This window comes from Octopus bimaculoides, chromosome 28 (genome assembly GCF_001194135.2).
Source record: "Octopus bimaculoides isolate UCB-OBI-ISO-001 chromosome 28, ASM119413v2, whole genome shotgun sequence".
NCBI lineage: Eukaryota > Metazoa > Mollusca > Cephalopoda > Octopoda > Octopodidae > Octopus > Octopus bimaculoides.
This window is the reverse complement of record NC_069008.1, coordinates 11,821,963-11,837,507: the sequence shown is the minus strand read 5'-3', so window position 1 is coordinate 11,837,507 and position 15,545 is coordinate 11,821,963. Positions and strand designations below refer to the sequence as shown.

The 15,545-nt window shown below is 35.6% G+C and overlaps 2 protein-coding genes across 4 annotated transcripts; one reads left to right on the top strand and one right to left on the bottom strand.

Annotated features, from left to right (window-relative positions):
* Nucleotides 1-201: 201 nt before the first annotated feature.
* Nucleotides 202-7,226, bottom strand: LOC106868860 (zinc finger protein OZF). Of its 3 annotated transcripts, XM_014914306.2 has the most exons (3): nucleotides 7,117-7,220; nucleotides 6,822-7,029; nucleotides 202-1,838 (listed from the first exon to the last, which is right to left on the bottom strand). In XM_014914306.2, the coding sequence occupies exon 3, from the start codon at nucleotides 1,500-1,502 to the stop codon at nucleotides 402-404; it is 1,101 nt and encodes a 366-aa protein (XP_014769792.1). In that variant the 5' UTR covers nucleotides 1,503-1,838; nucleotides 6,822-7,029; nucleotides 7,117-7,220; the 3' UTR covers nucleotides 202-401. The 3 variants fall into 3 exon arrangements, with proteins under 3 accessions (XP_014769792.1, XP_014769791.1, XP_014769793.1); XM_014914305.2 differs by having other exon boundaries at nucleotides 6,822-7,226; XM_014914307.1 differs by lacking the exon at nucleotides 6,822-7,029 and having other exon boundaries at nucleotides 7,117-7,210.
* Nucleotides 7,227-7,286: 60 nt separating this feature from the next.
* LOC128251059 (zinc finger protein 271-like) lies at nucleotides 7,287-13,681 on the top strand. Its single transcript, XM_052977380.1, has 2 exons — nucleotides 7,287-7,391; nucleotides 8,519-13,681. The coding sequence occupies exon 2, from the start codon at nucleotides 9,169-9,171 to the stop codon at nucleotides 10,936-10,938; it is 1,770 nt and encodes a 589-aa protein (XP_052833340.1). The 5' UTR covers nucleotides 7,287-7,391; nucleotides 8,519-9,168; the 3' UTR covers nucleotides 10,939-13,681.
* Nucleotides 13,682-15,545: the final 1,864 nt, after the last annotated feature.

Below are 15,545 nucleotides of genomic sequence, written 5' to 3'. Positions count from 1 at the left end.
GCTAGCGATCTATCATGGTGAATATATATATATATATATATATATTACACAACATTCTGCTAAGATATGATGAAATATTTTCTTTTATGGTTTATGTAATTTCTAAAATGTAATTACTGATGTATGAGAAAACACCTCTTCTATTATCTACAGTCTAAATTTTCATACTTCAGGAAGTATGTTAGATGGAATATATATGAGTATTCTGAAATAATAATTTTTATTAAAAATAGCAAAATAGAAATGTCACTAATGTAGATATAAACATGGATGCATAAAATAGAGTGTTAGGAGGTGTTCACACAGAAAGTATGATACAGTAGTAGCTTATTTCATGTGTGATAACATCAACTGTTGTATACGATTTTTCTTTCATCAAATGACTTATGTCAATGATACAGTTATTTGTTTGTATGCTTAGATAAATGTGTAGTTAATTGTGTTTTTTGACAGAATGACTTGCTGCAGATATCACAGTGATGTAGCTTCTCTCCTGTATGAATACGTTTGTGTCTAGCTAAGCTACTACTTACGGAAAATGATTTACCACAGATATCACAGTCATATGGCTTCTCTCCTGTATGGATACGTTTATGTATAGTTAAGGTCCTTCCATCAGAGAATGATGTGCCACAGATATCACAGTAATATGGTTTCTCTCCTGTATGAACGTGTTTGTGTTTAGTTAAGTTACTTTTTACAGAGAATGATTTACCACAGACATCACACTGAAATGGCTTTCCTCCTGTATGCATGTGTATATGAGTAGTTAAGCAATCAATTCGAGGAAATGATTCACCACAGATATCGCAGTTGTATGGCTTTTCTCCTGTATGAGTGCGTATGTGTTTAATTAATTGACCAGATTCAGTAAACGATTTACCGCAGATATCACAGTTATATGGTTTCTCTCCTGTGTGAATACGTTTGTGTCTAGTTAAGTGACTACTTACAGAAAAAGATTTGCCACAGATATCACAGTGATAGGGTTTCGATCCTGTATGAGTGTGTTTGTGAGTAGTTAAGTGACTACTTACAGAGAACGACTTGCCACAGATATTGCACTGATATGGTTTTTCTCCTGTATGAATACACTTATGTCTAGTTAAGGGACCGCTTTCAGAGAATGACTTATCACAGATATCACAGTGATATGGTTTCTCCCCTGTATGAACGCGTTTGTGTGCAGTTAAGTGACTATTCGCAGAGAATGACTTACCACAGATATTACAATGAAATGGTTTTTTTCCTGCATGAATTTGTTTGTGTTTAGTTAAGTTTCCTCTGCGAGAGATTGATTTACCACAGATATTGCAGTCATATGGTTTCTTTCCAGTACATTTGTGAGCAATAAGGTTACCTTTTTTTAAAAATGACTTTTTACAGCTATCACAGTGATATGGTATTTTTTCTATTTTAGGTAATATTTCTTCAGTAAAATCATTTCTTTTAGAGTCTGATTTACACTTAAAAGTGTCTTCACACAATTCATTTGCCATCATTTTCTTTCTGTCATCAAAATATACAGATGCTTCTCTTTTTTTCTTGATTTAGAATTTTTATTCCTAACAAATATTTATTCTGTAATCTTAGTCAATATCTGAAGATGTGACAAACTCCTTAGTAATCCAAGCTTAATGAGAATGCAATGTCATCTTGCACATGTTCCAGACTGTGAAACGGAGAAACTTTGCTAAACATTGTCAGTCAGAGGAAATATTTCACAGTGATTTTACCATAGATTTATATAAACCTGGTTCTGTATGAGTTCTGCATAACATTTTCTTTCAATCTTGATAAATGACTGATAATCTTTAACGACAATATCATCTGGTTTTCTGGAAATAAAAGAGAAAAAGTATAAACATATGAAACAAAAAGAAACTTATCAATGAACAAAGAAAAGACAAATGGGAAAAATAACAAGGGTAACAAAAACATGACTAATATAAGTCAGTTTATGATATTTGTTAATAATAGTTTCAAATTTTGACACAAGGCCTTCAATTTCAGGGGAGGGAGTAAGTCGATTACATTGACCCCAGTACTCAAGGATGAAAGACAAAGTTGACCTTGGTGGAACATAACTCAGAACATAAAGACAGATGAAACACTGCCAAGTATTTTGACTGGTGATATGCGTTAATAAGAGACATTACATGTGCAAACATTAGTGATTATCACCCCACAGTTTTTAATGAAATTATAAGTATAGGGTAACCAAAAAAATGGGAACTTTTGAAAAACCCAACAAAAATAGGAAAACTTCAAATCCAAGACAAAAAGAAATGATTGACAGATATTAAACAAATAAAATGGCAACTTCTGAAATGCATAGAGGCAACCATGTAGTACTGTACATTTGGCAGCACTGCAGTACAGTGAGCTTCATGTAGAAACAACCTTGCAGCTTAGTAATCATGGATCAGTGGAACAGTCAATAATGTGCTTTTGTCATAAAAATGCTTTATAAAAACGACAATAGTTTGGAGGGTGCACAGAGTTCCAACGTCATCTTAATTTAGGGTGTCATGGTCAAGTTCCCTCAAAACATGTTATAAAAACGTAGATTAAAATCCTTGAAGAGACTTGATCGGTTCTGAAAAAGAAACCAATAGGATGATCAAAAAGTGTTCATACACCATAGAATATCAAGGCTCTACACGTTTCAGTCTTACAGAGCCCACATTGTTCAGCTCATAAGCAAACAGCTGCAGTAAGGTTGTCCTGAGAGAGTATTTGTTGAATTCTCCATTTTGACGAAAAAAATTATGGAAAATATAAACAAAAACAATGAATTTCTGGACAAACTGTGGATGTCAGATGAGGCCTATTTTCATCTCACAGATAGAACTATTCTTATTGGGCAAACAGTAACCCTAAAGAACTTCATGAACACCCTTTACACAGCAGTTTCATTACATGGGGTCACCAGACCTTACTTTTTCAAAAACGAAGAGGGAATCACAACGACTGTCACTTTGGATCGATATGTTGAGATGCTGTAATCTTTTGTTGCACCTGCACTGAATAATTTTCCACAACTTCATGAAGATACATCACACTCTACAAGACAATCAATGTCAGCTGTGTAAAATTTGTTCAGTAACCGTGTCATCTCAAGATTCAGTGACATTCACAGGCCCCCAAGATCACCAGATTTGTCTGTGATTTTTTTAATTGCGGGGTTACTTTAAAAGTTGGGTCTACATATCTCAACCAAGGACACTGGAAGAACTGAAACAAAGAATTCAAGACGAAATTTGTGGTATATCAACAGAGATATTGCACCAAGCGATGGGGAATCTCAACGGCAGATTGACAAAATGCAAATGTAGAAGAGGACGCCATCTACAGGACATACTTTTCAAACATTAATACTAATAGGACCCATGAATATTTCATAGAATTAATGGTAAACCTATTGGGTTATGTCTGAAAACTTTATCCAAAAATCCTGAAAGCATAGCCTGTGTTGTATCAAAAGAAAGTCGCTCATCTGCTACTCATTGATAACTGAAAGAAATTGTAATACAATGATTACTTGATGCACTTTATATACTTTATGCACCCAATTTTATAGACTTAATACACAGCTCATAAAATAAATATTCACTCTTATTTTCCTATTTTAGGAATGAGAACCCAGGTTTGAAATTTCCCCAAGACACCTGATGAAGGCTGGAGGGTATATCAGCCAAAATATTGTGTTAACAACAAACAAGATGAGGACAAATGTCCGTCAAATGTAAATAATGTACATAATTCCACATCTCTTAAATATAGAACAGAAAAAAAAAAGGATATGAATAAAATCCTTCCTGAGTCATATAAACTCATAGGGCTGATTTCCTGGTTTCCACGGCATATATATTCCCCACCTGGACAGGACGTAGGGTTACACATTTTTGCCAGCTGAGTGGACTGGAGCAACATGAAATGAAGTGTTTTGCTCAAGAACACAATGTGTCTCCCTGGTCCAGGAATCAAAACCACAATCTTAGTCATGAATCCAACACCCAAACCACTAAGCCACATGCCTCCATGCTATTTTTAGTAAGTTGAATAATTACAATTTGAAGTCATTGTAGACATTGTAAGCGTTAAACTGAACATCTTTTAATTGTTGTTAGGCGCAGGAGTGGCTGCGTGGTAAGTACCTTGCTTACCAACCATATGGTTCTGGGTTCAGTCCCACCACGTGGCATCTTGGGCAAATGTCTTCTACTATAGCCTCGGGCCGACCAAAGCCTTGTGAGTGGATTTGGTAGACGGAAACTGAAAAAGCCCGTCGTATATATGTATATATATAAGTGTGTGTGTATGTTTGTGTGTCTGTGTTTGTCTCCCTAGCATTGCTTGACAACCGATGCTGGTGTGTTTATGTCCCCGTCACTTAGCGGTTCGGCAAAAGAGACCAATAGAATAAGTACTAGGCTTACAAAGAATAAGTCCCGGGGTCGATTTGCTCGACTAAAGGCGGTGCTCCAGCATGGCTGCAGTCAAATGACTGAAACAAGTAAAGAAGAGTAAAATGAACTACTTTGTAGTCACATATAAAAGCTAAAGTGGTTTGAAAAAGACTTTTGTTGTCTCAAGCCAATATCAGTTGCCTTCAGACAACTAAAAACTTCTGTTTGGTTGCTCATCCTGTCTAAAGTAACTGCTAAATATTTCTCGTGTTACATTCTTATCATCTTAAGAATAGAAAGACTAAGAATGTACTCTTAGATTGACTATGCCTAAAAATAGAGTGGACAGTCATTGCTGGAATGTCTTTCGTCATATTTATGTCCTATTAATACTGCTGCAGGTCTAAATGTGTCTTAAAAATTATGACCATCCTATCTCTCTTTACTCTCTTTTACTTGTTTCAGTCTTTTGACTGTGGCCATGCTGGAGCACCGCCTTTAGTCGAGCAAATCGACCCCGGGACTTATTCTTTAGAAGCCTAGTACTCATTCTATCGGTCTCTTTTGCCAAACCGCTAAGTTACGGGGACATAAACACACCAGCATCGGTTGTCAAGCGATGTTGGGGGGACAAACACAGACACATACATATATACGACGGGCTTCTTTCAGTTTCCGTCTACCAAATCCACTCACAAGGCTTTGGTCGGACCGAGGCTATAGTAGAAGACACTTGCCCAAGGTGTCATGCAGTGGGACTGAACCCAGAACCATGTGGTTGGTAAGCAAGCTACTTACCACACAGCCACTCCTATGCCTATCTGTTTTTAAATTATTGTAGTTGTGACCATTCTGTATACCAAACATGATCACCTCACTGCCTGAAAAATCTAAAACAACGGGGTGTTAATGGGTAGAATACTTTAATCAGCTGAGTCAGAGTTGAACCAGGGTTAGTTGATCTAGTGACAGATGTATGTGTCTGTATTTCTGTCAACCAGCATGCTAAAAATAGCAGCTACATCCCTAACCCATGCATAAATTTCTTTGTTAAAATCCATGAATATTGTTTCTGGTTTAGGCACGAGGCCAGTGGTTTTAAGAGAAAGGGAACAGTCGAATACATTGACCCCAGTGCTTGTTGACCCTGAAATGATGAAAGGCAAAGTTGACTTTGGTAGGATTTGAACTCAGAATGTAAAGAGCCAGAAGAAATACTGCAAGGCCTTTACTCGACACTAACGATTCTGAAAAACAAAAAGTTGGGAGGGTTATGGGTGGAATGCTTTTGATCACAGACCTCTTGGTGATCACTTCATGTGCTAGAAATAGCAGCCAAATGATTACTGAAATGTCTTTGATAATCAAAGTCAATTAGATCAAATAGTAAATGAGTATATGCATATATATGTACATGTATGTACATACTTACATCTACCTGTATATATAGATGCATCTCTGGGTACAGGACATTACAAACAACACGTAGACAAAATGATAAACAGAGTACAGAAAACACACAGGCCACATAGAGAACATTTCCTTCATCAGCTGCCACCATTCTAACACTGGCGTTTCGAAGAGTTAGGGCAGGAAGCATCGTTAAAATGGCTCTTCCCAATTAGATCAAGGCTGATCAGGACTAAACAACAACAAGCAGATGTAGTTCAATAATCTATTAAATTCCAAATTTCCTTCAGAGAATGTATCTTTCAAGTAGATCAAGTAGCAGTGGAATTCTGGTTTAAGCACCCTATATATAACCCCCAACCCCTTTTTTTTGGGGGGGGGGGGAGTTTTTAGAAAATGTTTGAAAATATGTTCTACACGTGGGAATCCATACAATTATTTAAAAAAAAAAAAATTTTAATCCCTCCACTCCCACCATAAATCGATTCTATTACCAGTTTTTTTATTATTTTTTTGTTAAAATCAGAATTTAAAATACGGGCAGTCCGAACTTTTGGCTTAAATCCTCCACCTCCAATAAATCCTAAAATATCCAATCTTTCTCCATTTTTTTTTTTAAATCAGAGTTTAAAATCCAAATTTTGGTTTAAATCCAAGCAATAGACCAATGCTTGGGTGCATCATCTTTCCATTAAATGTGTTTATGGAGAGAAAAATATTTAAAAAAACATCAATACATGTCAGAATGACAAAGACACGAGGATGGTATCAAGCGGTCATGAGATGTGTTAAGAATAACAGCTAACTCGCCCTTAAAACACACCTTTCTTTTCTTTTTTCCATAATCGCATGAATTTCCGTGTGTAGAACACAAATTCGCAAATTTTTCTGAAAATTCCAAAAAGTTAAAAAAGTTACGTAGGGGTAATATAGGGTGCTTAAACCTGAATTCTGCTCTGTAGTAATGTATAAAAGAGAAATTTCGAGTGCATGATTTACCAATTTTGAAGATTTATTTATTCTTTTCTGTAATTCAAAGAGGTCGATTTCGTACGTAGATCTAATTAGGATTGATCCCCCGCGGATTCTGGAAAAGGAAGCCATGGTAATCCAACTGATACATTTCTGCTTGAAGATAAACTGAATCGTGAAATGTGAGAAAAGTTATTCTCTCATTTGTTGCTAATTTAGATCCATTTGCCCTGTCCTGTAAAATAGGGAACAACCAATTAACGATGTAACGTAGTTGGTGAGATAATGAAATATTTAATTGCAAAGGTGATGAAACACCGACCTTAGAACATGCAGGTCACCATATGTTATCCACAAACATTAACGTTCACCTTAATAATAGATAATTATCACACATCGTGTCATTAAATTTAATTACAAATATAGTGTAAACGGTGTTGTGAATTAAAAGTCCCTAACGTAATTCAATACCGTACTTCTGGGTCTCATTCGCTGCGATCCTGTACTTCCTCTCTCCATCTTTAAACCTATTTCCTCCCAACATTTCTTATTTCACGCCAATTCATTCCTCTACCTTTTATATTTATCGTACACAAGGTATATTCTATTTCTAGTCAACTAATATGTTTTCTCTGTTTCGTTTTTCAGCAGTTAATTGTATTTCCTTTCACATGGTGCTGTTGTTACTCATTTTTGTGTTGTTAGATATGATTTTATGTTGCGATTTCTAGCAATTCGACCTCATTTAATTAATATTTGTTTTGTTTGAATATACAAATAAGTAACAAACTCAACAGTTAATAATTCTTAATAACATCAAAAATATCCCATTTAAAAAACAAGTAGGTTACAGCATTACATAATAATCTTCCTGCGGCCGCCAAAACAAGCTCATTCTGACAGGAGTTTGACAAAGTGAAAGTAACGTGTTGAACAAAGATCACCGGTAGTTTTCGGGTCTTAGTGTTGTTGTTGTTTTGTTTTTTTTGCGGAATTCTGGTTTAAGTACCACATATAGGCAATTTCATTGGGCAAAATGGAAATAGGGGTAATCAACTAACACCCTCCCCCGAAATTCCTGACTTTGTGCCAAAATTTGAAACCACTATGATGTTAGATAATCTGAAAGTGTAGCTGAAGTCTAAATAATGCAGTCATCTCACAAGGTTATGCAATTTAATTTTAATTACCAGGCATGGCTTTGTGGTAAGAAGCTTGCTTCCCAACCACATGATTCCCAGTTCAGTCCCACTGTGTGACACTTTGGGCAAGTGTTTTCTACTATAGCCTCGGGCCAACCAAATAACCAAAACCTTGTGAGTGGATTTGGTAGGCAGAAACTGAAAGAAGCCTGTCATATATATATATATATATATATATATATATATATATATATATATATATATATATATATATATATATATCGATGTGTGTGTCTTTGTGTCTGTGTTTGTCTCCTGCCACCACTTGACAACTTGTATTGGTGTGTTTACGTCCCCATAACTTAGTGGCTTAGCAAACAAGTTCGATAGAATAAGTACTAGGCTGTAAAAAAAAAATAGTCCCTTGGTTGGACTCAAATTACTGAAATAAGTAAGAAACATTAATTGTTTAAGAGTATATATCCACAGCTTTCCATTAGAAAAATATAGCAATATTTCTACAGTTGAATTTCTATTTTTTAAGTATTTTCTATATCTTGTACTGTTTTTCTATTATTTCAGAAAACCAAATGTCAGTGGCATAAAGGAAATTTTTGCTTCAGATACTTCAACAATATTGATCATCTTTTAAAGACTAAAGGAAGATGTTATACAAAATAAATATAAACCTGTTTATATAAATCTATATTGAGTTGCTGTGAAATATTTCTTCTGAACTGAGATTAATAGCAGCATTTCTATACTTCACTGTCTTAAATCTTTAGCGTTTAAACCAGCTGTATCCAGCCAAAATATTTTATCTGTTTTGTGTACAAACTGGACAGATCTGGCCTCTCATACGAACCCTACAATCTCATTCTAAAGATTAACAATTACCTCATCAAAATCTCATTGCCACAAGATAATGCAGGATTAATTCAAAACAATGTGAATAAATAAGTATTAGTTTTGACAATAATGTGAAGGCTAAATGGGTAATGTTTGCAAAATGACTTAGTATTCAAAATAAACTTGGATGAATTTTAAAAGAAGAATTTGCTGCATCTTGAGAGTGATCACTGTTGATGGAAATGTAGCCAAAGGAATATTTGTCAGAAATAAAATATAAACAGAAAAAAAAAGTCTGTGTATTTTGTGACAAAAAAATGTTATAGAAAAATGAGTTGCTTGTACAATTCAAGGAATTGACTTTTCTCTTCTTATCTGAAAAGATGTCAAAAGAGATAGAAAAGTCATTGTACAATAGTGTTATCTGTGAAGAATCATTCTGTAAAGGAAGTAGCTTGGTTGAGCATAAAGAGAAACCATATCATTGTAATATCTGTGGTAAATCATTCTCACGAAATTTTCATCTAACTGATCATAGACGCATTCATACAGGAGAGAAACCATATCACTGTGATATCTGTGGTAAATTATTTACTCATAGAAAAAGCTTCACTGGACACAAACGTATTCATACAGGGGAGAAACCATACCAGTGTGATATATGTGGTAAATCATTCTCTGGAAGTAGTGACTTAACTAAACACATACGCAGTCATACAGGAGAGAGACCATATCAGTGTGATATCTGCGGTAAATCATTCTCTGAAAGTAGTGGTTTAACTATACATAAACGCACCCATACAGGAGAGAAACCATATCACTGTGATATTTGTGGGAAATCATTCTCTTGTAAAGTGCACTTGACTAAACACAAACGCACTCATACAGGAGAGAAACCATATTGTTGTGATATCTGTGGTAAATCATTCTCTGAAGGACGTACCTTAACAAATCACAAGCGTATTCATACAGGAGAGAAACCTTATCATTGTGATATCTGTGGTAAATCATTCTCTCAAAATGACTTAACTAAACATAAACGTATTCATACAGGAGAAAAACCATATCACTGTGATATTTGTGGTAAATCATTCTCTGTAGCAAGTAGTTTAATTACTCACAAACGTATTCACACTGGAGAGAAGCCATATAATTGTGATATCTGTGGTAAATCATTCTCCCAAAGTTATGAATTAACTTCTCACAAACGTATTCATACAGGAGAGAAACCATACCACTGTAATATCTGTGGCAAACTTTTCTCTCATAGAAGTAACTTAATTACTCACAAGTACATTCATGCAGATGGGAAACCATATCATTGTGATATCTGTGGTAAATCATTCTCTCAAAATTTTCAATTAATACACCACAAACGCATTCATACTGGAGAAAAGCCATACCAGTGTGATATTTGTGGTAAATCATTCTCTCAGAAAGGTAACCTTTGTACTCACAAGCGCATTCATACAGGTGAGAAACCATATCAGTGTGATATCTGTAGTAAATCATTCTCTCACAGAAATGCCCTAACTACACACAAACACATTCATACAGGAGAGAAACCATATCAGTGTGCTATCTGTGGTAAATCATTCTCTCAAAATGGTGAGTTGATTAAACACAAATATATTCATACAGGAGAGAAGCCATATCACTGTGATATTTGTGGCAAATCATTCTCTCAAAATAGTGAATTAAATAAGCACAAGCACATTCATACAGGAAAAAAACCATATTACTGTGATTTCTGTGGTAGTTTATTTTCTGGAAGTAGCGATTTAATTAAACACAAACGAATTCATACAGGCGAGGAACCATATCATTGTGATATCTGTGGGAAATCTTTCTCTAATAAGAAATCCTTAACGATACACAAACGCATTCATACAGGAGAGAAGCCACATCAGTGCGATATCTGCGGGAAATCATTCTCTGTGAAATGTAACTTGATTAAACACAAACGCATTCATACAGGAGAGAAACCATATCTCTGTGATATCTGTGGGAAGTCGTTCTCTCAAATAAATACTCTAACTACACACAAACGTATTCATACAGGAGAGAAACCATATCACTGTGAAATTTGTGGGAAATTTGTCTCTTCAAGAAGTAATTTAAATTCACATGGATGTATTTATACAGAAGAGTAACTATCAACGATTCAGTTTGCAAGAATTTTGTAATTTTATAACTTCTTTCATTAATATCATTGATTCCTTAAGACTTGATGGTTAAACTGAATGTTAATTTGCATATGTCTATACAACCTTCAACTTAATATAAAGTGGGTGATATAATCTAAGAGTCTTCCTTACTGATAATTCAGTTCTCATTCTCCATGCTGGTAATGGATTGAACATGTCTGTGAAAGATATCACATTTTCTCAATCTTTGTGGCCCAGAAGCTTGAGTTTTGAGCTCATCACACTTTGTGAATATTCACAATAATCCAAAATTTAAATAAAGTTGATATACTCTTAACTCTTGTTATATTTCTGTTGAAATACATTTCCTGTGTTTCAAATGCTTCTGAAAATAATAAACAATTTCATAAAATAACTGTCATTATTTAGTTGATGCTTAAAAGGCAATGAGCTAGTAGAATCTTTAGCATACGAAGCAAAATGCTTAGCTGCATTTCGTCCGTTGCTATGTTCTGAGTTCATGTTCCACCGAGGTCAACTTTGCCTTTCATCCTTCCAGGGTCAATAAAATAAGTACCAGTTGATCACTGGGGTCAATCTAATCAACTTACCCCTCCTCAAAATTGCTGGCCTTCTGCCAAAATGTGAAACCATTATTAAGGTGGTGAGCTGGCAGAATCGTTAGCATGCTGGACAAAATGCTTTTAAGTTCTGAGTTCAAATGCTGCCAGGGTCAATAAAATAAATATCACTTGAACACTGAGGTCGATGTAATTGGCCCCATAAATTGCTGGCACAAGGCCAGCAATTGAAACCATTGTTAAGTTAGTGTTTGGAACAAAAATTATCATGAAATTTTGAAGGAAGGTTTTAATTTAGATTACTTTAATTCTTTTGTTACCATATTTCTGTTGATATACACTGCTTTGTTTCATTTCATTTTGAAAATAATGAATTTAGTAAACAAATTTTATCATTAAGCTGGTATTTGGAAGAAATTAACATGAAATCTTGAAGGAAGTCTTTAGTTTAGATTACTTTAATTCTATTGTTACCATATTTCTGTTGAAAGACAATGACTGTTTAAATTAATTTTGAAAATAATGAAGAATTTAGTTAAGTAATTTTGTCATTATTAAGATGGTGCTTAAGGCAGCAAGCTGTCAGAGCTGTTAGCACATGGGATAAAATGCTTACTGGTATTTGTCCATCTTTGCATTTTGAGTTCAAATTCTGCTGAGGTCAATTTTGCCTTCCACTCTTTCAGGGCCAATAAAATAAGAACCAGGTGAAAACTGGGGTCAATGTAATCAACTATCCCCACTCCCAAATTTTGTCATTAAGCTGTTTATTGCACAGGTACAATAAACACTTTCATGACTTGATCTAGCAACTTAATATCTCTGTAGTTGTTTCCATCTAAGGTATCACCTTTACCCTTGTAGCAGCTAACTATAATACTACTACACCAGTCATTGGGGATGGTGCCTTCCTGAATAACCTGATTAACTATACGGGTGACTAAGTTGTGTCCTACACCACCAGAAATTTTAATCATCTCAGCAGTGATTCCTGATGGCCCAGGGGCTTTCCCTATCTTCATGTCTTTAATTGCCTTATCTATTATGCTGCTATCAAATCTGATGGCTGGTTCCTCAATTGGTTTGATATTTTGTACACTCTCTTCCCATTTGTTTTCTACATTTAGTAACCTTCATAGTGACACTTCCATGCATCTTTCTTCTCCGAGTCACTAAGTCCAAGCATACCATTATCCATTCGCACACATTTCTCACCCACCACATCTCTATTCTCTCTGATACATTTCTTTGCAATCCTGAACACCTCATGCCTCTGATCCTCACACTGTAGAACATTTGCAAATCTCTTACCTTCAGCTATTCCTTTTGCTATGTAAACCTGACGCATAGCTGCCCGTTTGGCTGCCTGATATAACTCTCTGCTTCCACTGTCTTTCTAGGCCTGTCATTTTGCTTTTATAGCACTACCTCTTTGTTCCACCACCATCTCACCCTTAGTCTAGCAGGGACTCTACACCAACCACAGATTTCGTCAGTAACCCTCAGTAGATTGTCCTGCAGAAATTTCTAGTTGTCTTCTAAGCTATATATTCCCAACTATTCCTCCTTTTTGTCAGAAGCTTCCGTTAGGAAATCTCAAAATTTTTGTGTCTGCTGGGTCTTTGAGCTTCCATAGTCTTCTTTTCCAGATAGGTTTATTTCTCCGAGTCTTTCTAGCTTTAATCCTGAAGTCACTAACAAGTAACTTATGTTGGGTTGTACACTCTTCACCTGGGAGAGACTTTGTATTTTAAAGCATCCATCTATCTCGTTACTGGTGAGGAGATAGTCAATCTGGCTTATATGACCACCAGACTATGTGATTAGGTGGCTGGCTGATTTTCTGAAGTTAGTGTTACAGATAATAAGATTATTTGCATCACAGAACTCCAGCAGTTTTATTCCCTCCTCGTTTCTAGGTCCAAAGCCATAGCCCCCATGCATTCCCTGGAATCCATAGGGATACTGTCCCAATGCTGGCTATGTCCAGGTCTATGCTTAAAATGTTATCCTTTTTTTAAATTTTACCCAATGATGGTGGATTGTATATTATGATGTAGACTTTTATGACTTCATTAAATAAAATGCAACTGAAACAGTTGTAAATTTTAAATGCTATTCATGCTTACTTTTTTGCTGTGTATTCCATATGAAGGACTCACCGGTGATGTTGGATCTGTAGTTATAAACTGGATTTGGTACATGCATATCTACTGTATCCTGCCAACATTTGTAGCCTCCAATGTTGTTTTATTTTACTGTGAGCTCCATGTAATCATACCTAGCCATTACTGATATCCTACAGGCTGATGTGTCTTGATTTCTTAAAAATTCTCATAACTAAATTGTGTGTGTGTGTGTGTGTGTGTGCATAAGGTATTTGAGGACATACTGTTTTTGGCTCATTGTTGCATTTTTTGCTAACTCTGTATAATCTTTGTTTCAGAAAATAATAATGGCAGACCCTCAGCTTACGCAAGAAATGAAGTGGCATGTTGTTATTGTGGTTATAAAGGCTGAGCATAGCGATTTTGAAATATCTCGATTTTTAAAAGTTGCCAAATCTTTCATCTACAAAGTTTGTAAGGAGCAAGAGATTGAAAATGGAAACATATCATCAGTATCAAAGCATTCTAAGTGCTCTGAAATCATCAGAACACCTGAATTTATCCAGCAAGTTCAACAGACCATTGATTACAATCCCAGAAAGTTCATGAGGTCAATTGCAAAAGATCTCCATGTGTCAGAAGGAACAGTCAGAAATATTGACCACAAAGATATAAGTCTTATATGATGAGGAAAGGTCAATTTGTCAGAAAAAGCAAAAGAAAATCACTACATCAGATCTAAAAGGCCCTTAAATGAAAAATCCAGTAGATTTCATTTGGTTTTTCTCAAACATGAAAAACTTCGACCAAGATCAAAAAGTTAACAGAAGAAATGACAGATGGTTGCATACAAAATTTCCTGCAACTGTTATGATTTTAGGGGTTGTTAGCAATGAAGGGCATGTGATGCCTAACTTCTTTCGACAAGGCCTTAGAGTTAACTCTGCCACCTACAAATAATTGTTAAGCCCTGGATAAACAGTATATGCAATGGAAGGTCATATGTGTTTCAGTAAGACTCTGCACTATCGCACATGGCTCTAGAAACACAGGAATGGATGGCTGAAAATTTACATGATCACATAATCCCTAACATTTGGCTCCTAATTCCCCAGATCTCAATCCATTGGACTATTACATGTGGAGTGTTGTTGAGAGAGAGGTCAATGAACATGTCCCTAATACCAAAGATTCTTTGAAAGCTGCCATAGTCAGAGTAATGTCCAAAATGAACCAGGACCACTTGATTTGAGCATGTAGATTTAGATCTCATATAGAAGCAATTGTTGAAGCTGAAGGTGGCTTTATTGGATAACATTATAGAAAAGGTTTATTTTTATCCTCATAGCATTTTTTGATTAATAAAGTTATTATCTGTTTTCTAATTAACATAAATCTGTCTTCAAATATCTTATGCACTGTGTACATATATATATATATATGTATACACACATGTATATACCAGGTAAGCAGTGTTAGCACTTGTAGTAACTAAGATATATATATATATATATGTGTGTGTGTGTGTGTGTGTATAAATACAGGCATGGCTGTGTGGTAAAAAGCTTGCTTCCCAATCACATGGTTCTGGGTTCAGTCCCACTGCATGGCATCTACTAAGGAATATATATATATATTCTATAGCTGCAGGAGAAATACCTAGCTAAGGATAAACCTCTGTACCTGGCTTTCGTTGACATGGAGAAAGCCTTTGACAGGGTCCCCCGATCCCTTATCTGGTGGTCAATGAGGAAACTTGGGATAGAAGAATGGTTAGTGAGAGCTGTGCGAGCCATGTACAGAGATGCTGCCAGTAAGGTGAGGGTTGGAAATGAATACAGCAATGAATTCCGGGTAGAGGTAGGGGTCCACCAAGGTTCCGTCCTCAGCCCCCTCTTATTTATCATAGTCCTCCAGGCAATCA